Raw genomic sequence first — 21,842 nt, forward strand, 5'->3', positions numbered from 1 at the left:
GCGGTATAATCCCAAACACTCATATTTGACACATTTACAGGGTTTCAAGCAGCTTTAGATGTTCAGACCCAGCACAAAGAGCACTAGCCCAAGTAACCCACAGCTGAAACCCTGAAACGTTTGTCTCGGATGTGCTAGGGCCTCACGCAGTAGCTGACGGCCACGAGGAGCCCCGAGCACACAAAACGTGACTTGTGTGACTGAGGGACTGCATTTCACACGCAATTTTAATGCAAATTCTTAAACTGCTGATTGATCCAATTGATTAGTTCAATTGGAACTTGGTCAAGTGAAAATCTGGGACTTAAGACATCTGTGAAAATGTATTATCAAGTATTTCTAATAAAGATTTCACATCTAAAGAGATGTTATAACACGTGAAACAGGAAATCTTGAAAATATCACTAAAAGGAAATGTAAAATATCTTAATTTTTATGCTGACTGTCAGGAATGCTTAAATGTTGGAAATACTGGGTTAAATTCAGTGCATGGTTAATACAAACTGTACCCTTATTTCTTTTACCCTTTTCAATGTGGCTATTAGAACATTTTTTAATTATATTATGCAGCAATTCTTTACATTCCTTCAAATTCCACCTGTAATTCTAGTCAATCTATACAGTGTCATCTGTAAGGGACACGGTTAAGTTTGACTCTGCCCCTAGGAAAGAAACTTATGCAGTCATTAAAAATCATAAGGACTCTTTAGTGACAAAATGACATTTGACAGTGCTTGTACAATTAATATTGAGAGAGAAAAGGAAAGCAGGAATCCAACGAGTGTGCAGAAAAAGTTGGAATGACGTGCACACCCAACGAGGTTAACCTGAACGGAGGCCTTGTGACGGTTGAGAGTGAAGGGGTGGGTGAGTTCAGGCTGAGATTTCTTTTCCAGTGACCACTGTAGGCAGCAAAGACATTGAAAGAAAGTGCAGAGAAAGTAGTGCATAGTCACAAGACGGGAAGGGAATACCGTATTTCCTTGACTCTAAGTTCCCACTGCCTGCACGACGCACCTTCGCCTTATTAACCACTTTTAACGGGGGGGAAGACAAAACAAAACAGAAAACACTAAGTTAAATGTACGAACCATAAGACAAATGCTGGGCTTTGGGCATCCCGGATTTTGGAAAGTGTCAATGTGAAACCACACATCATATAATGGAAGAAAGATGCTATTGGTCCAAATGTTAGGATGGGTGGTTCCTTCTTTCTGAATGGAGTTGGTTTCTAGTTTTCAGTTTGTGTGTGTGTCTGTGTTTTCTAACAATACTTGGAGAGTTTTATCCAATGAGCAAAGCTTAATTATATTTTTCCTTTTAAATGTAAAGGTGCTAGTGAAGATTCCATCTTCATCTGTTTTACTAAAAGTTGTCACAGCAGAATCAATCTCGGCCCAGGAAAGCCAGAAAAGCCTGGGTGGTTCGTTCTCCCATAGGCCTGGGAGTTCACAGGGTGAAAGAGCAGGTCTCTGAGCCTTGGTTTTCACAAAGCTGGGGTGGGATGAGGGGCAGCAGGAGTGGCTGCATCTCCCAAGGGTGCTCCCACAGGGACCCATTCCCACCTGGTTGCTTGTTGTTGGGTTTGAGGCCCTCGATCCCGGTGGGCTTGAAGCCCCCATGGGCCCACTCCAACATGGGCTTCAGCTGGTCCTCCAACGAGTCTCCGGGGCTGTTGGGGAAGGTCTTGCCAGCCCGCACCCTGGCTTTCTGGTGAGATAAAGGCGAGTCTGTGATGAACATGAGGGGTGGGTGCACCCCAGGCAGTACCCAGGGAATCCCCCAGCTGGGGCCTGGCATTCCCCTTCACACTGGGCCCTTTCATAGCCAGGCAGCTGTCCTGGGTATGGTATGTGTCAGGGGGGAGGGGCCTGTGCATGGAGACAGGCAGGAGGCTATGGGGGAATAGTGAAGTCTCCAGGCAAACACCAAATATGACCTCTTCCCTATAGAGAACTTGAGTGGTCAGCTCCCTCTCAAAGAGCAGAGGATCAGAATTAGCTCCGCTACTTATAAATATAGGAGCAGTATCGTCAACTATGAAAAAGCTCCAGATTTCTTATCTTATTTCCCTAATGAAGATGCGGAAGTGTCCAATGATAAGTCCTATTTCAAAAACACCATGAGGATTCCTGATTAAGCACTGAGGATGGCTCATAAACGCTGGACAAAGGTTCAAGTCAAGATAAAGGAAAGGATAGATAGAGCCTGACGAATCCCACAGACAAGGGAAGAGAAGAGGCAGCTGGCCTCGGCTGCTGCCCACTGTTGGCCTTGAACAACACCACTTAAAGGAAGGAGGTCTTGATGGCTCTGAAAAAACACATTTGCTGTTATGAACATTGCCTCCACTTCATTCAGCCGGCAATACTGAGAGAGCCACCAGGTGGAAGCTGAGGTCGTACCTGAAGTCATGAGGAAGGCCATGCCTGGTGTGGCTCAGAGGACTGAGTGCCGGCCTACGAACCAAAGGGCCACTGGTTCGATTCCCCATCAGGGCACATGCTTGGGTTGCGGGCCAGGTCCCCAGTAGGGGACACACAAGAGGCAACCACACATTGATGTTTCTCTCCCTCTCTTTCTCCCTCCCTTCCCCTCTCTCTCAAAATAAATAAAATCTTTAAAAAGAGTCACGAGGGAGTCTCAAATCCCATCGCTCCCTTCAGTCTGGCCCATTAGACCAACATGCTTGCATTCACCTCCTGCCTGGTGACCCTATCCCTTCCAAGGGCTACACTGTGGCCTGAGCTGGCTTTCTGTGTTGTCTCTGGTCTTAACCCTGCTCTGGGGGCCAGGTCCTCACCACCCACCACTGTGTTACCTCCAGAGCGTGGTACATGGCCTTCCTATAAGAGACCAGCTTATTGAAGGTCGCCAGATTAAAGTGCTGGCTGAATAGCCCCAAGGCCACCAGCTTATCTGCGGAGACCTAAAAGAGAAAGACATCATCAACATCTACCTACAGCCTGTGTCTGGGGTGCCCTGCCTCTCACAGGGCTATTCCAGGTGATCAAGTTCAGATTCAAAAAAACAGGAAAAGAAAAAAGGAGAAAATAGAAAGGGCACATATACTCCTGATGCACCCTATAGCCTGAAGCGTGGTGGATGGTACTCCCAGTGTGAGAAAGTGGGCTGCTCTGAGTGGGAGTGGATAGAATCAGATGCACCCTGAATTTTTATATATTTTAAGAGCAAATGACATGGTCCCTGGTACGGGATCCTTGCGCATCAACTTCAAATTCTGTAGATGTTCCAAAATTGGTGTTTGTCTATGTTCTTCCTTTGTGAGGGTGGCAAATAGCTGTGATAACTACTTAGCCTTTTATTAATTGGAACTAATTTTTTGTATGTCTTTAAAGAACAGTGCTTGGCACAGAGTAGGCACGTTTTTGTCATTGTGATTTGCTGATATCTGCCTTCCACTGGAATTAAAGATTCAAGCCCTGGCAGGTGTGGCTCAGTGGATGGAGTGCCAGCCCACGAACCAAAGGATTAAAGATCCATGAAGTTTCATGCCCCAGGTCCCCAGGCCATGCGGAAACCAAGCAGGTCGCCAGCCGGAAGGAAGGGATATAACTGGGTGTTCCGGGATGCTGTTCAGACAGGAAGACACACGAGATGCTTCACCTTCCACAGGACGTGCTCACACTCACCCCCATTTTGCACCTCTAGCCTGACCTCCCATGAGGATGTTCCCATTTTTGGTGAGAAGAAACTTGGGCTCAACACAGTGGTGCACGGAAATGCAGGTGCTGTTCCCAATGCCAAACTGCCCCAACGCAACGTGCGGGCTTAGCACCGATTATGGCAGTCCCCTCCCAGAATGCTAACGGTCTCACACTTCATCTTAATTGGCATCGGACCCAGTCTCACAAAGTGCATTTTAGGTCTCACTGAGGCAAAGCAATAACAATACACGTGAAACCACATGCCAGCATTTAGATGCTTCAGGGAGAACAGAGGCCTGGACATTTAGCTGTCCTTTTGCTCCCTCTGCTGGCCAACGAGGACATCAGCACGTAGGGAGACTTGCCCTTTGGGAACGTCAAGGCGTTTATGGCAAATGGCCCAGAGGAAGCCCAATTCACAGGAAAACCAGACCCCACAAATGTGCTAGATGGTCCTTCATTCCCACATCTGCCTCCATCCTGGCCCAACAACCTGCTGTGTCCTCACCTAACCTCTTGGGCATACTGAATGAAGGTTAGACGGACATTTCCAAAAGAGACCGTCACGGGAAAACTATTTTCTGCACCACTCTAATCAACCTCTGGAGATTTCAGAATGTGCCTGCCAATCGGTGTAAGAATCAAACAGCCTAATTCATTTGCTAACACCGCTCTTATGGGGCAGACTCTCAAGAAAGATGAACTTAAAACGGCTAACATCAATAACCACAAACCCTGAAATAACCAACTCTGCAAAGCTTTTTATTACTGTCACCAGGCAGTCTAGCCCATCTCTAGAACTAGTCAAAGATACCTCTCTCCAGGGCTAAATTGAGACCACCCTTCCTTTTTTGTCCCAGAGAAAGAAACCCAAGTGGCCACTTTCCAGCTCCATCTCCTGCAAGAGTAGGCTGAGCTTTGAGCACCAGAAGATGCCCCGTGTGGGTCTGTTTAAGCAAATTAACAAGGGAAAATTTGTCATTCCTCCTAGATACACAGAGTCAAACATAGCCTCACCCATCTGGAAAAAGCAAGTCACAGGCCGACAGCTTAAAAGGAAAAGACAGAAAGCATTGCGGGTCGGCAGGCGCACGAGAGCCCGCCTAACCCTGGACTCACCTCGGAGAACTTGCCGTCGCCAAACCACTGGACCCACCGCATCCCGGACATGGCCTGGCGCTTGGAGGTGGCCTTCCAAGACACCACCATGGCAGGCCACCAGGAGAAGCCCTTGATCTTTCCCCACACGAGGTCCCCTATTCCAAACTCTTTCCCATCCTGGAAGATAAACCACATGAAGGAATCCTAACGAGACTGACAACCTGGGCCAAGGAAAACTCCTGCCTGGAGCACAGACCACAAGGGCAACTGCCTCACGGTCCCAACTCGGGGCCTCCTTCAAGTGCTCGGGAGACCTCCTGAGGAAATTATCTACCCACCGCCAACACTGAAAAACCAGGAGTGAGGATGCCTTAACAATAAGGGGCAGTGGCTGGGCAGGACTGGTTGTTTGACAGGGACGTGGGGTTTATTCTGTTAGATTTGTAACAATTCGTCTAGCATCTAGGAATGAAAGATGTCCACTAAAAACTCACAGGAAATAAGATCAGAGTAAAATAATAACCAGCTGCATAGTCTCACCACAAGCCATCAGATGAGCTATCATAAAGCCATTAAAATGAAAAAAAACATAACTTTAGCCATTTGCACATAGCTTGCCATAAAATGTGAAGTCCCCATGAAAATAAGCAAGTTAATGTATCTACAGAACCATCTACTCTGACATAATATATATTGAAAAAAGAATTTCTACACGATATACATGCATACATATGTATTAGACATGCAGCAATGCTTGAGTTAAAACTTGTTTGTTGCCCTGGCTGGTGTGGCTCAGCAGACTGATCATCAGCCTATGAACCAAAGGGTCGCAGGTTCGATTCCCAGACCGGGTCACAGGCCTGGATTGCAGGCCAGGTCCCCCAGTCGGGGGTGCATGAGAGGCAACCACACATTGATGTTTCCCTCTCTCTTTCTCCCTCCCTTTCCCTGTCTAAAAATAAAATCTTTAAAAAAAAACCCAAAACACTAAGTTTGTTAATTATGAAGACTAGATGGATTATACAATATAACGAATTACAGGTATGAAAAGGGAAACAACTCTAGTTCCTAATAAGCAAAAAAAGCCAATCAACAATTGTATTACACTAGGGTGGCCAGAACAATATATTATGCATACAAAGTACATATGTTTCCAGGTATAAATATATAATGTTCAGAAAACTCATGAATCAGGTGCTTGACATATGTCTGGGAGATAAGGAGGGTAAAGGATGGTGATACATGTGAAAAACAAACTTGAATCCAAACATTATGCCAAAAGTGAAAACATATTGTACTAACAGTCCCCTCTGGGCAAGCCTGCTTTTCTCCTAAATTCAGCCCTTGTTAGTACCTGATACTCGGTGCCATCTGTATCTCTGCCCTCTGCATCCACCTGTGAGAAGTCCAAGTTCTCCCGCTGGCTGTCCTGGGCCAGGCGGGTGTAGGGGGTACTGCTGCTCTGGGGCACCACACTGTCATCTGTGAGGTCGATGGTGAGGTAAGAGCTGTCAGGGGATGGCCATGATGTGCCTGCTGAGGTTGCTGTCCGCCGCCTCAGGGACTGTGGACAGAGGGACACATGGCTGGGGCCACAGTGCACCAGGTGGGAGGTCAGAGGCCAGTGGCACCCCCAACTGCTTCCCAGACAAGCAGAAAGAGAGGAGACCTATGTTAGAGAGTACAGAGACCACTAAGAATGCTTTTGCAGGACCAAGTATCCCTTAAGTGGTGGGAGAAAGCCACTTCCGTCAAAACCGAGAGTCGAGGACAAAGGCGTAACAATGACGAGGGATGCCCAGAGGCTCACGGAGCCAAGCTCAGAGAGGACCACTGACTTCTAAGTGCTTACACTGTGTGCCCAACCTGCAACAGGACTGGCGAGTTGCGGTAACCCCTGGGGCTGCCTCAAGACAGTCAGTGAAGAGACCAGGGAGAAAGACAGTTCTGGAAGTCAGTGGTTTCGGGCTCATTTCCGAGGAGGGGCAAGAACCCAGTCAACAGGTAATTCTTGCATTCCCGCCACAGTTCCATCCAGGATCAGGCCAGGAGAGAAGTCATCAGGCTTAAGAGAAGCTTACCCAGCACCCAGGAGAGAAAGGAAAGGCAAGACCCTGAAAAGGAGAGGAGTGTGAAGAACAGAAGCGGTTAGGGTTATACACTGGCTGCTTTCAGTGGTGCAGTGAGAAGAAACTCTTCCAATTAGAGACAGGGGCAGGGGTCTAAGCGTCTGGGGAACAAACCCTGGTAGCTGAGAACTCCACGGGGGACTCGTCCACGTGATTGCGGCCCTGCCGGCCTCGGGTGGAACGTAGGGAGGACCTGTACCTCTCTCGGCTAGAGGCACTGGTGCTATTTCGGGTTCGAACCTGGAAGCAAGAGAGGATAAGCACAAGGCCTTTGGTGACTGCAGGCACGAGGTCTCAGGAGGGGCTCAGAGGACTGGACTTGAGAGGTGGCCTCAGGTCAACAGCAGTACATGAGGTAGGTAAGTGGGGGGTAGGGGGGTACTCTAGACTGGGTAAACTTCCCACCCAGAAACTCCCCGTTCCTGTGACAAGGGGTTAGGGAAACCAGCAGGGCTGACAGACAATCCGCAGCAGATCCCACTGCCTGTCCCAGCTGAAACTCGCACCTGCAAATTGAATTGAAAAATGAAAACCAAGTTTACTCTAAACCCAACATTCATTTTTCCAAAGAGCATTAGAGTAATCACTGCATGCTTCCGGAAGGTACTGTGTCCTCCAGATGGGTGAGAAGCACTTGGGCTTCTTTCTGAAAATGGCACAAACTTGGGAGCTGGTTGCAGACCTGTGTTCGAATCCTACACAAGAGTTAATGTTGCACCATGGGTAAGTTACCAGAATCTTCTCTCATCTGTAAAAAAGGGGGTGATACACATCATCTCCTAGAGCAGAGTGTGATTATAAACTGCGCCTCCAGTGGTCACCAAGCGTCAGCCAGCTCTCTGACATGCTGGCTGACTGTGAGCAATAAACCTTTCCCCATTTCCAGACCTCTAAGTCACAGAATCCATCCACAGGACTGACTCTCATAGGTAAGGGGCACTGAGTCAACCACCTGCCAACCCTATCGCCACCCTTGGGCATTTCCGAGCGTGGTTTTGTTTTAAGTGTTTAAAATCTGCCATGTGAAAGAAAACCTTCACATGCTAGTTCACGGGCTGTGCTGTCATTTTTACAATTTCAAAACATCTGTTCACCTCTCTCTTCGAAGCCCGCCCAGGGAGATCCCAAACATGTTTTTTACACAGGACTATGAGTGGTTAGAGGTGGTGCCTCGGCTCAGTGGGGGGGACTTACAGCTGGGCTTTCAGACCGAGTCCTGGTTTCCCGGAACAGTTTCGGCATCACTGGCGTGTCGGGGCCGTCTGCGTCTTCCCCTTCATCTCCATCGCCTGTCAAATCCTTTGTAAATGAAACGTTATGAGCTTCAGGGTATCATTAGCAGGTGACATAACTAAAATAGTTTAAAAACAGACAGTCATAGTGAAAACACTCATAATATGGGTCAGAGAGAGACCTAAAAATATTTTCACCTCCTTTTGTTCCAAAAAGATTTAACAATGGCTCACACCACAGGATCATGAAATCAAGGCACAATTGAAAGATAAAACCCCAGTGGAAACAGAGAAACCAAAGAAATGGCAACGTGACAACGTAGGCATCGCGAAGACTTCTGTGTCTACACCTTCAGCTGATTTGGCCGTGCCTAACAGGAAGGCCCGGTCAGTTTGCAGTGTCTGCGAGAAGTCGTATCTTCATACAATCGACCAGGAAGAAATGGCGCCAACTGTGTCAAGTCATGAAGACCCCCTAGGGACTGTGCCACGCTGCAGACCCAAACCCAGCAAAAACTGAGGGCAGAAAGGAGAGCAGTGGTGTGTGGCCCGAGTTATGGCCTGGCTGGTGTTTTAAGAATGTGACCTTTCCCCTGCCAACTGCATGGCCTTGAGTAAGTCCATTCCTCTCTTTAAAATTGGAACACAGCAGGGGTATGGTTAGAATCAAATCAAGCACACTTCGCCCAAGGCCAGCAGAGCAAATGCTCAGACAGGAGATGTCGTTGCACTTGCTGGTAACTCTCCGCCGGAACAGCTATTCTGAGCCTCCCACCCAGCACACTGTCTCCGCTCCGTCACCTGGGTGCCCACCAGAACAGGAGCTGTGTGAGGGTGAGCTTTCATTTGCCCGTGACTTTTATCCATTTTGTCCCTGATGGCTGACACTGGTTCTTCGAAAATTGACAAAACTCTGGGATGATTAACAAAAAGGCAGAAAGCATAAATAATGTCAGGAATTTTTTTTAAATGGAAAAACTAACTTGGAAAAAACTGATCAAGTAGAAACCTTGTTAAGTGTTAAATGATACTGCAACGATTGCTAAAATATTCCCTAAAACAAGCCAGGCAAGTTCTTTCCAAAGGGCATCAAAACCAGACAGAGATGAGAAATAAAACCATCCATCCATTTCATTCATGAAATGGATGCTAAAACATAAATCAAATTCCAAACATAACATGACCAAGTTGAAGTTGGACGCATTCCAGGAATAAAAGAACAATTTGCTACATTAGGAATTTATCGATGTAATGAATTGATCAACCACACTGAAAAAAACATTTCAAAAATATGCAGGAAGCAATTGGTCAAAAAAACCCTAAGTTAGTAAAATAAATGTTTGGCTTTTTAAAAACTGGGCATATTACTGAGTGTGAGGTTGTTCAAAGCGCTGTATGCCTGACAGTGCTCATATTCATCATCAACAAGTATTTATCGGGCACCAATTTGGGTGGGCCTTGTGTACCCCGTTTAATGAAAGCCAAAGGGAATTCCCCTGAATCCTGAAAAAGGCACAGTAGAGCCCGTACCTGAGTATAACTTAGCAGGCTGGAGACCTCCCTCTTGGAGAGTCGTGAACTTGATCTGCGGCCTGTGGAGGAAAGAGAAGCAGAGTCTGTTTTGTGCAAGGAGCAGCGAGCGCCAGGCTGGGCAGTAGCCAAGTCTTCCTTTGCTGACGGGCAGCCGGCCGGCCCTCTGTGGCCTCCTCTCTGGGCTATGGCCTGGGATCTCGCTAAACTCACTGGCATTCTCAGGGGTTAGCTGCTAGACAGACACGCAGTCCCGTAGTCACCTCAGTGTAATCATAAGGCAAGTTTCCAGGACCAGGCACGTTAGAGGACCCAAAACAATACTAAAGGTTCTCATGAGAGAAGGCTTAAAATTCCTCCCAGAACTGTGCCGCTCAACTCAGTGGCCACTAACTGCACTTACGTGAACAGTCACATGCCTCCCACATCAGTCACACTGCAAGTGCCCACACGTGGCTAGTGCCTATTGTAGTGAACAATCCAGAAACAGAACAAGTTTACCCTTGCAGCAAGTTCTATGGGACAGGACAGTTCAAGGAGTTGTCAACAATAGGATGAAGAGACAATACAGTTGTAACCAGTTGGGTTAGAAAATCTCAGTGGGGAGGATCCTAGGTGATAGGACCTCGGAACTGCTGAGGTGAGGGCAGGGTGGAGGGAAGCAAGCCTCAGCCTGAGTGTTTTCCTTCCCACACAATCAATCCCATGCAAGGGGATGGGTCCCACTGCAGAAGAGCCAAAGACCCCAGCTGATGCTATGACTAACCCCATTGTGACTTGAAAAAATAGCGATCATCACTTTGGGGTCACCTCCTCAGAGTCTCACCTGAAGTGAGAGGACAGGATGGAGGTCAAGGGCTGTGGCGGGCATGAGAAATGCGCTTGGCTCTGCCTACACCCTCTTTGCTTCCCTGGGAGGTATAGAGGTTGTCAGGGACCAGACCCTCTCCCCACAACCTGCCTGCAGACTGCTAGAAGGGAGTCCCATGTCCCAGCTGTGCTCCAGTGTCTGTCCCACCCCACCTCCCCACTGCCCGGCCACCTCTTATCTCCGGGGTGCTGACGGCCTCCAGGATGGGGGGCGAGGGTGCATCCTTGGAGTCGGAAGACTGGTCGCTGCAGCCCCCATTGGTGATGATGGAGTCCTCTCTTCCGCTGGCGTCCTCCTCTCTGTTGAGTTGTCTGGTGTCTCCCTTCATTGTTTCCTGTGGGAGGGTCAGAATGGACAGGGTAGCAGTGAAGCCAAGACTAGAGGGGGCAGCACACCCCCAAACTTCCCACCTATGGCTCTATGTCCTCAGGTCAAGAGAGGCCCTAGGACATAATTCTCAGGGTGATACTCCTTCCAAGGACCCGCCCCAGGCTGCCCCCCATAGCCTACCCCCCTCACCAAACTCGGAGGCTCAGGACTTGGTTCCATGTGGCCAGGCAGCCCAGAAGGCTCAGAAGCCAGCACCCAGGACAGAGGAGGAGGCTGGGCCTCGGTCTGAGGATCAGGCTGCTCTGTGCAATTAGCCGGCCACTTCAAACAATGCCATTTAGGACCCGCCTGCCCCAGCTTGCCCAGGCCTGCCTGCGGCCAGTCTTGGTCTCTTCTGCCCCTGGCCCCTTCTCCCTGCCCAGCCTGTGCAGGGCCTCAGGAAGCCAGTGCATTATTTTCCCTCCTGACCCCTTTGTTTGCTCTCTCCCTTCCCCTCAATCTCCAGGTCCTCTTCCCACCGCCCCCTCCTTCCCCACAGAACAGCTTCTCTCTTCTCCATGGCAGCACAAGCCCCGCCTTACCCCAACCTCAGGGGCCCATTGGTCTGCTTGCCTGTCACTCTCTCCTCTCCTCCCTCACCAGCTGGGGCTCGGAGTCCCAAGTTCCCAAGAATGGAAGGGATGAGAAGGCACAGGCAAAAGAGTGGGGCAGTTAACAAGGGGCAAGCCCCCCAACTGCTCCAGCCTCACCCCACTCTGGGCCTTGTTTCCCCACTGCTGCCCCTCCTGGTGACTACATCATCACTAGGCTATTCAGTGAAGACCAGCTCAGGCCAGGTCTTCACAAATAGGTTCAAGGGCTATGTGAATGAACTTCGACCCAGCCCACTGCCTGCAACATTTGTTGTCAGCCTGAACCAGCACCTTTCTCTCATTCATTCCTCCTAATGTCACTGTGGGCCCATGTTATAGAAATGGAAACTGACACACAGACCTTACTACTGTTAAGTCAAAATCCCATTTAAGAAGAGGGCACAAGGCAACATTAGAGCCTAGGTGCACGGCGAGGCCTCAGACTCGTGTTTCTTAGTTTCCCCAAAACAGCACCAGAGGCATTTGGCGCCACACCTTCATGGCCTGAAGCTGAGCTTGGGAAAGCTTCCCCAGCAAAAGGCTGTCTGTGGGCACTGAGCACTCCTGGCCTGAGTCCTGTCTCAGGGACTTACCATGTGGTGACAGATGACACACAATGCCAGGTGACCCACGGTGCCAGACTACTAGCTCCCCAGAGTAGCTTCTAGAAGCACCGTCTGGATTGCGGGGCTGCAGGGATGACGCTGGTGTTGTGCCCACCAGGGGGCGCTGTGGTGAAGGGGCCTATGGCGCCCTCAGATGGATTCCCAATGTGACTGGGGGATCCCAATTCTATCCTCTGCAACTGCCCATTCCCCCGGAGTGGGCATAGGGCAACCAGATCTCTGCCTTTCTCCATATGGCCCAAGGACCAGTACCCTTTGAATCACCTGGGAACTGGTTAGAACCAAAGAATCTATGGTACCATCCTAGACCTACCAAATCAAGAAAGACATTTTCACAAATCCCTGGGTAATTAATTAATATGCAAGTTAAAGAAGCACTGTTCTGGTTATAAATGTGTAATCATAAGGCAACAGTTCCCAGGACCAGGCACGTTAGAGGACCCAAAACAATACTGAAAGAGAGTACAATGTGGTATTTACAGTTCCTCTTCTGTTTTCTCTCAACACCTGTTGAGGAATCTCACTCACCAGCACCAGGGAAAAGGGAGGCAGCCTGATCAGCTGCTTCTCAGCACCTTTCATTGCCAAGCCCTGACCTGGAAGAAGAACCAGCTAGCTGACCTATGGCCATCTCTGGTGAGACCAAGCAGCCAGAATCCCAGGAAAACTGCTGGAGTGTGGTTCAAAGTAATAATTAATTTCCTGCATTTCACCCCAGGCCAAATCAGTGAACTACGCAAACGGGTGGCCCAAGCTGGGCCGTGGGGTGCAAGACACCAGGAGGTCCATGGGGAGCTCTCGGGAGGAGGGAGGGCTAGGTGAGGTTTCTAATCAGGAGCTGGTATCAGGCTAGATGCTGAATCAAAAGGCATAACTTCTGTCTCATCTGGGAGACCCAGACTTCCCTCAGATGGCCTCTAACTGGGTCAATCAACCAGACAGGCCCAGGTGAGCCTGTAGCCCAGGCCAGCAATGATTAACCACTACAGGCCTTTCCCCCAGGCCTCGGCAGTGCCAGCCTGCCTGAGGGACCGCTGAGCAGAGCACCTTCCCAAAGTCAGATCTCAACATTCAGGGAAAATCTGCCTCTAGAGCCACATCCGTGGGCCCTGGAGGAAGATTTGGGGGAAAAAACCAACCAGCTGTAAGAGTCACCAGCCACCTGGGTGCTGTGGGGTGAGCTGGGCAGGTAAAATACTCTTTCCAGTTGCATAATTCAACATGACTTCATAGAATATCGTTCTCTGTAGTTCTCATCACTCTGGGTTTGTGACGCCATTGCCGGCCCAGGCTGCCTTACTGTCACAACAAACAGCAGCGCGCAGAACCTGCACCTGTGACTGAAGGATGCCCAGCTCAGTTCCTCCACCCCGTCCACATTCTACGGAGACAAGTAAAGCCAGCCCCCAGGCGTGTGCAGCTGCTGTTCCCTCAGCCTTGGAGCCCTCCCATCTCCCTATCACTCGCCGCCTTATTATTACTCAAGATTTCAAAAGCTGGGAAGGTTTCTCCCACAGGCCTCTGCTTCACAGAGTAACAATCTGGCCCCTCCTCAAGTAAATATACAAATCTTCTCAGCTGATAATATGATAATTCTTTCAATGTTTACTAGATGCCAGGCACCCTTGTGGGCTTCGCATGCATTAACTCATTTGATCCTTAAATGTGGCAAATACTATTGTCCTTATTTTACAGATGGGCAGACTGAGGCAGATGGGTGAAGTAACATAATACACACTTGATCGATGGGACTCGAAGTGCTTGAGTCCAGGAAGTTAAGTAAGAACACACAAATTTAACCACATGCTCTTGGCAAAAGGAAGAAATTAGCACCGGGGATTGGTGTGTAAGGATAGATACAAATCTCCCTCACCCCACCCCACCCATCTCAGTCTGGCTTCTAGTGAGCCAAGGCTGGCATTTCCCAGATAATGTGGGCCCCCAACACAAGCCAACTGCTTCACGTAATGTGATCATTTCAGGACTGGAGGATAAACTAGCCGGGTTACCTCCCTGAAGGAAGTGGCACCTACCTATGGGACTTTTCCAGACTGGCCGACACACCAGACTTTGAGCTACGCCTGTCATTCACTCTGCTGTGGCAGCAATAGTTCCCAGGTTCCTACTGTAAGCTAAAGGCGGTACAAACATCTCTTAACTCGCACCTCATCCTGTGGCAGGTCTCGTTATCAATCTATTCAACAGGCTCAGATGAACTAATTAAGTCACCCGACAAAGTGGCAGCACCAAGGCTCATGCCCAGGCAGTCCAGGGCACGTACCTGGAACTACGGGAGACAAGGCTGATGAGAGTTACGAAGTTATAATAATCCATCCTCCATCCCAGGGGCTACAGTTTTTTGGCTGAGGGACATGATATACCAGCTGAGCGTTACCTTGGAAGGAGGTAGTGATCTAACTTCCTGAAGCAGGGTGAACTCTGACCCTTTCCCAGAGGCTGGGGTTTGGCACCTGATGGAGGGGTGGGCAGCAGGGCGAGGAGGGATCCCCCTCAAGGTTCTCCCTGCAAGGCCCTGCCTCATTAGTGAAGGGCGTTTGTGTTCGGACTGAACCAGGTCAGATGTGTCCAAATGCGATGTGGCAGACAGAAAAGTTGAGTGGCACCCCCAATTAGACTCAGAGACGTGGCCCTGGAACACCACCCCGCCCCCCAACCCATCCATAAAGCTCAGAGGTGATTTCGTCCATTTCCTCCAGGCTGGCACCAGCATCAGAGCTGTTTCAGAGCCCCCTGTAAATGTTAATTACATTAATTAAACTCACAATGCGGGAAGAGGGGCTGGAGGGTATGACTAGGAAGTAGTTGGGAGGGGGCCACTTGGGCATCTCTGGCCCACCATCAGCCCCCCACCGCTTACTTAGAGATTCAGTGAAGTAAAAAGGGAGAGGTTAAGATATTCCCACCTCCCCTGTTTAAAAATGCCTTCTCCGCAGCCTGGGGGAGGGAAATCTAGACTTCTGAATCTTTCTCTTAAAGGGCTCAAGTCTTTCTTAGCTGTTCCCACTGTCCAAGATTCCAAAAGAATAGCTGAGAAGGAGCAATTACTGTGTATCTCACCAAAAAACAAGCTACTCTCATGACTGCCCCACCTTGCAGATGTACACTGAAGCTCAGAGAAAGCAGATCGGCACACTCCCTGCCCCGGCTCACACAGCAGTTAAATTATGGAGATCTAGGCTTAATCCATGGGTCGTATCTTGAAAACACCTCAAAAACAATGTGGTAAATATAGTTGTAAAGGTTAAGCCCAGAGAGGAACACCACCCAGCTAGGTGGAGAGGCAGGGAGGCACCAAGCAGGGAGGAGGGTAAGCGCAAAGGCAGAGGGGCCAGGCACGGGCTGCCCACCTGGCTGGCAGCAGAGCACAAGGTCCCAGTTCACTGCTTTTGCCTGATAAGGAATCTCCACTAAATTCCAGAAAAGATCAGTCACAGGAAAGCAAAAGCCTTCGATGTTTTTCTCAAACCCAAGTTTTATCACCTATAAAACTGGTGTGACCCCGCCTAATCGATTTCTTGGGTGGTTAGTGCTAAGGGTCCCAAAGTAGATGACAAAACCCGAGGCGTGGAGATTACACATTCTCCCGTGCCTTTGTGCCAGACTACCCCAGCAAAGCATCCCCTCATCCCTGATGACTCAGAAGGCGTCTGAGAATTGCTCACAGCCTCCAGGTCACTGGCGACGTGCACCACTGACTTTCTACAGTAAAAGCTGGGCCTTGGCATATTTATCAGAATTATCGAAAGAATTGATCCCAGTAGGGGTTAAATTGGACCAAGTGCAAAATATTAGCTATATGAGGATGTTCTTTGCAGCATTGACCATAATAGCAAAATACCAACAAACACCCAGATGTTTGTCAATGGGTTGGGATAAAATTCTGTACCATTACCTTTTTGATAATTCACAGGGAAAAAAAAAAAGATTCGAACCAATATGCCAACTTAAACTGGAGTTCATTGCCAAAATGTTTTACCCTATATAAACAAAACGCAAGCAACCAGCCCCCATCCCCTGCAGTTTATTTGGGAAACCCTCGGAAGGGTGTTCAAATGGAGGGGGAAGCCCAGAGTAACTCAGAGAATGATGAGTGGCGGCATAAGGAACAGAGGATTCTGGGAGCTGCCATGCCCACTCCTGTGGCCATGTGTGCCCCTCGACAAAAACTGAAGTCAAAGAGCCCTCCTCCCTCTCTCAGGGAGGTGAGGGAGAAAAGGAAACCAATATTCTGGAAAGCTGCCGCCTTGGCCCTGCCCCTCACAGTGGGCCTGCTGCACCGGTGGCTACAGCCAACGCCTTCACCCTCAAGCCTCTATAAACTGAGGGTGGAGATATTGATTAAGCCTATACCTACCGGCAATCTGACAGTATGATCTAAACTGCCAACTGTCCTTACCCTGTTACCCAGGATTCCACTGCTAGAAACGGACCCATCCCAAAGCTCCCACCACAACCCGTGTGCAAACACCGTCCCCGCTATCCCATTTGTCCACGGCAAAAACTGCAACAAACGACCATCAAAAGGAAGACTGGCCAAATTACATGCAGCGAAACTGGGGAATACTACTGGGAGGTCAAGAATCAGGGAACTATTGTTAGATGAAGCCACGTAAAGTGAAAAGTCTATATAACAGTACAATCCCCTGTGTTGATTTGTTAGCATATGCATTAAGACATGTTCCTCCAGCATTATTTTTCTCTAACTGTAAAAAGTCTGGTCTCTCAGGCAGGTACTCGTGGCAAAACTGACCACCATGTGCCCGTGTTACGTTCACAGTCAGAACGCAGACTCAGCCCTGGGTGGGTGGCCCAGTTAGTCAGAGCGTCGTCCCACTACGCCGAGACTGGGGGTTCGATCTCTGGTCAGGGGATGGTCAGGGCCCGTCCAAGAAGCAACCAATGACTGCAGATAAGTGGAACAACAAATTGATGTCTCTAAAATCAATCAATAAAAATCCCCCCAAAATTAAAAAAAATTTAAAAAGCCAACTTTAAAACACTGATGTCCAAGAAAGCTTTCTTTTTTTTTTTTTTTAATCCTCATCTGAGGATAGGTTTATTGATTTTAGAAAAAGGAGGGGGGAGAGGGAGAGGGCTAGAGAGAGAGACACATATCGATGTGAGGATTGCCTCCTGCACACACCCTGATGGGGAATAGAACCCACGACCTTTTGATGCATGGGACACCAGTGCAACCAACTGAGCAACCCACCCAGCGCCAAGGAACATCTCTTCCCTTGAAAATGGCCACTCAAGTTTAGTCAACCTAAAATTATATGCATGTGGTATGAGGCAGGAATCTCATTTTTCCCTACAAAGTAAGACACATATAATAGCTATGTCCCAAGTCCACCTTTTTCCAGTCACTGTGTGAAGTTCCCCTATACACAGCATATTTCTGGGCTCCCTTTCCTTTTGGCATTTACCCCTTGCCACCTCTCTTTCAATCATCATAGCTTCGTAGGTGCTCATACCTGCTAGGGCAAGCCTGACAACCTTACTGCAAAGTCTTGTCAATTTTCTCCTGAAAGGTCATGAGCATCCGTCCTTGAGTTTGTGTTTTCTTATCTCTAGTTCCCTCTATTGGCCCCTAGATTTCTTTACTATGGAGCTTAGCCCTTCATGAAAAAAAAAAAAATTTAGATAGCATCTAGTTGTTTCAATATAGGACTTACAGATTATCTATACCCTAATCAGAAAATAAGTTCTTGTGTATTACTTATTTTTTATTTCAATTTTTTGTAAAGATTTCATATATTTATTAATATTTCTATATTTGGAGGGATTTTATTTATTTTTAGAGAGGGAAAGGGAGGGAGAAACATCGATTTGTTGCCCCTGTCGTGCAACCCCAACTGGGGACCTGGCCTGCAACCCGGGCATGTGCCCTGGCCGGGAATAGAACTGGTGACCTTTTGGTTCGCAGGCCAGTGCTCAATCCACTGAGCCACACACCAGCCAGAGCTATTACTTATTTTTTTAAAAAGGCAAAATTTTCACACTACAAAAGGAAACTAAGAGGTTGGAGGTGGGGGGACTGGGTGAAGGTGGTCAGAAGGTACCAACCTCCAACTATAAGATACAACAAGTCCTGGGGAGGTAATTAGACAGCATGGTAACTAACCATAGTTAAAACCATATTGTATATTTGAAAGTTGCTAAGATTGTAGCTCTTAAAAGTTCTTGTTACAAGAAAGAAAATTATAACTATGTGAGGTTAAAGTGAAGGGAAATTGGTAGGGTTTCAGGTCTACCCAGCTCAGCACAGTGGTGCAGCAGGCCTGCAGACAGGGAGCATCTTAACCCAACGCATTCGTGCACCCTGCCAGCTCTGTGGGGTCACGCCAAGTGGAGACAAAGGTCTCAAAGAAATTTAACAGCACTTTGACCCTGGCTGGGTAGCTAACTTGGTTAGAGAATTGTCCTGATACACCAGGGTTGTGGGTTCGATCCTCAGTCAGGACACACACAAGCATCAACCAAAAAACACCCTAATAAGTGGATTAACAAATCGATGTTTCTGTCAAATCAATAGAAGTTTTTTTTAGATATTTAACAGCATTTCAATCCAGATTCCACTCCTTACTAGGTGTGTGGCCTTAGGTAATGGTGACAACCATATTTAATATTGAGCAGTTACTCTGTGCTGGGCTTGTAGTTCAACACATAACATCCTAGGAACGTTCAAGACACTGGGAAAGGCTACTCTTACCCATTCATCAGATCAGGGTTCCTGCTATGCTTCAGGAACGTGCAAGAATAAAGGGCAGAAAAAGCCCAGACAGAGCCCGTCCTCATGCAGCTGCCAGTGGGGTCGGAGAGGGTGGTAATAAAAAAGAAAGCTGGGAGAAAGCTGAGATAATAACAACAAGGTTGGTTCACCCCCAAACCTACACTGCCCTTACACTACCCAATACCCTTTTGCCAAGAGCTCAAGAAGACAAGATTCTGCCCACACCTCTATACACATTTGCTCAGAACTTTCCGAATTCCGTCATCCAGTTGCACAGTCTCCCATGTAACCCATAACAACCCAGAAAATCTGTCATCAGCACCTGCCTGTTCAGGTACCCAGCCTCATTCACACTCCATTTCTCACCACATCCCAGGTGAGCGGGTTTCCTTCTACTCACTCTCAGTGTCTCCTGTGGGTTCCAGTGCTGCATGAGACTCAGGTAAAGCAATGCCTACTCTTGCTGCTTTAGCTAAGTCACAGCACTTAGTCAAGGAGCCAGGGTGTCAGGGGCCCAGCACTCTGCTGGCTTCTGGGAACACCGACCAAAAGGCATTATTCCTTCTCCAGGAACTGGAGTCCAGTGGAAGCCTGGGTATCAGCCCCAGTGGTAGCCCAAAGCACGTCCACTTGCAATAGGAAGCTAATGCAACTAGAAACAAATGCTGCTCAGGAAGAGGCCCAGTTCACCTCAGAAGATGGGGCTGCAGGGAAGGATGAAAAAGAAAGTTAGGTACCCCCCCCCAGTCCTCTTCCTCTGCCTGTTTTAGAGGCAACCAGTCCTCTACCCAGCTTGCAACAGAGGAGACCTGACGGAGGGAGAGGGGATGGGCTATGGGTAGACTGAGACTTCCCCAGCAGAACCCTCTCCCCCAGAAGGTCTATAACTAGAGGATTCCTCTGCCCTGGGGAATAAGACAGACCCAATAGCAAAGAACTTCCTTCAGATTTTGGGAGACGGAAAGACAAGTTCAAATCACTATCTCACAAAGAAACCCTTCAGTTTTCAACTCCCACAGACAATTTTGGTCCCTCTCCAATATGGAAGTTCAAAACTTAAATATTAAAAATGAAAACAGTGCCCTGACTGGTGTTGCTCAGTGGGTTGGGTGTTGTCCCGCAAACCAAAAGGTCATCAGTTCGAATCCCAGTCAGGGCACACGCCTGGGTTGCAGGCCAGGTCCCCTGGTTGGGGGGCACGTGAGCGGCAACCCATGGATGTTTTTCTCCCTCCCTTCCCCTTTCTCTAAAAATAAATAAATGAAATCTTTAAAAATAAATAAAATAAAAATAAAATAAAAACAGTAAAAAGTCAAAGCAGAAGACAAAAGTTCAAATAGAGGGTTGGCAGCTGAGGACATCACCCAGAAAACAGAACACGGAGGACAAATGGTCACAGGAGATTCTACCAGGCCAGGAGACTCAACATCTGATTCTAAGAGTTACAGAATGAGAGCACAGCGGGGAAAACACACACGGGAAGTGATGCTCCAAGTAAATTTATTCCCTCAGCCTCGGGATAAGAGCCCCAGCCAGGCTGGGCCCTCTTCCAACTGCACCCCTCCTGCACCCCTGGTCAGCATTCACCTGTCCCCATAGGGAAATTTATTGGTGAAGAACCTTTTTCCATCGACAACTGTTTACCTGTCTCCTACCCATCCACTCTCAGTCGTTTTTGGAAGTGCATTTCTGATTTTCTGGTCATAATGCTTGCAATGGCTACCGCTCCCCACAAATTTCAGACTGTAAAAGACCATTTTCTAGAAAATTTAAGTTTGACCTTTGAATTGCAAAACTAAAAAGCAGAGGAGCTGGGGGAAGGAGAACAGGCAGGGGCTGAATGAGGGTAGAGGCCACAGACCACACTGAATACATACATGAATGAATGAATGAATGAAATGAGTGAAAATCTCTGTGGGTGAAGTGACTTAACCAACTTGATCAGGCAACCTGGTCAAAGACAAGAGCAGAAGCCAGTGGTTGCAGATTCCAAAAAAAATCTCTGCCCACTGTTACCCAAAACTGTCCTCCATCTGCTCATGAAGCCAGGCCCACGGCGACAACAGAGGCCTCTAAATCTAAGACTTCCTTTTTCCTCAGGATTCTGTCCTTTCCTGGGATTCTTGTCCCTTCGCTTAGGTAGGGCTCCTAGTCTTGACTACATTTTCCTCCACTCCTAGAAGAAATTGAGGCCCCAAAATGAAAGCATAGTTAACCCTGGGACTGAGTTTACAGGTGGTGATTAGTTTCTTCTTAACATCAGAAGGTACATTTTATTTTCATTTGTATCAAATACAGTGAATGTCTTTTTAAGATGTTACTTATTTATTTTTAGAGAGACCAAAGGGAGGGAGAGAGGGAGGGAAACACGGGTGAGATGTCAATTGGTTGCCTCTCGCACGCCCCCAACTGGGAGACCTGGGCAGCAACCCAGGCACGTGCCCTGACCAAGATTCAAAAGGGCGAGCTTCCGGTTTGAAGGCCAGCACTCAATCCACTGAGCCAATCCAGCCAGGGCTCTTTTTTTTTTTTAATATTCAAATTCCCTACAAAACAAAACAGTCTCCCAAGTCTTTGCTTATTCCCTGGAAAAACTCGGGAATGCTAACCAGGACTGCATTTCTTTCAGTAAGTAAATCATAACTATTTTATCAACATTTGAATGTTTACTACGTAAACTGCAACATTTATTGAACCCTCAGTATGCACATGTTTTAATCTATAACGACTCAACGTATTTAAACGTTGACATCTGCCCTGACAGGTGTGGCTCAGTTGCTTGGGCTTAGTCCCGCAAAGTGGAAGGTCGCCAATTCGATTCCTGGGTTGCGGGTTCAGTCCCCAGTTTGGTGTTTCCTCTTTCTCCCTCCCTTCCCTTCTCTCTAAATATAAAAATTTAATTTTAAAAAAATAAAAATCTTCAGCCCTGGCTGATGTGACTCAGTGGATTGAGCACCAGCCTGTGAAGC

The 21,842-nt window shown here is 48.2% G+C and overlaps 1 protein-coding gene across 4 annotated transcripts in view; it reads right to left on the reverse strand.

Annotated features, from left to right (window-relative positions):
- The window catches only part of DNMT3B (DNA methyltransferase 3 beta), a 39,191-nt gene that overhangs the window by 13,697 nt on the left and 3,652 nt on the right, over positions 1 to 21,842 (reverse strand). For 2 of the 4 annotated variants that reach the window (XM_045194864.2, XM_024559734.3), the window contains exons 2-9: positions 10,703 to 10,865; positions 9,661 to 9,722; positions 8,093 to 8,197; positions 7,013 to 7,138; positions 6,124 to 6,333; positions 4,788 to 4,946; positions 2,822 to 2,929; positions 1,566 to 1,710 (exon numbers count right to left, since the gene is read on the reverse strand). In XM_045194864.2, coding sequence (XP_045050799.1) covers positions 1,566 to 1,710; positions 2,822 to 2,929; positions 4,788 to 4,946; positions 6,124 to 6,333; positions 7,013 to 7,138; positions 8,093 to 8,197; positions 9,661 to 9,722; positions 10,703 to 10,859 — 1,072 coding nt within the window. In that variant the 5' untranslated portion in view covers positions 10,860 to 10,865. The remainder of the gene's footprint in view (positions 1 to 1,565; positions 1,711 to 2,821; positions 2,930 to 4,787; positions 4,947 to 6,123; positions 6,334 to 7,012; positions 7,139 to 8,092; positions 8,198 to 9,660; positions 9,723 to 10,702; positions 10,866 to 21,842) is intronic. The other 2 variants (XM_024559733.3, XM_045194863.2) reach the window with 1 other exon arrangement.

Source organism: Desmodus rotundus, chromosome 6 (assembly GCF_022682495.2).
Source record: "Desmodus rotundus isolate HL8 chromosome 6, HLdesRot8A.1, whole genome shotgun sequence".
In the NCBI taxonomy this organism is placed as follows: domain Eukaryota; kingdom Metazoa; phylum Chordata; class Mammalia; order Chiroptera; family Phyllostomidae; genus Desmodus; species Desmodus rotundus.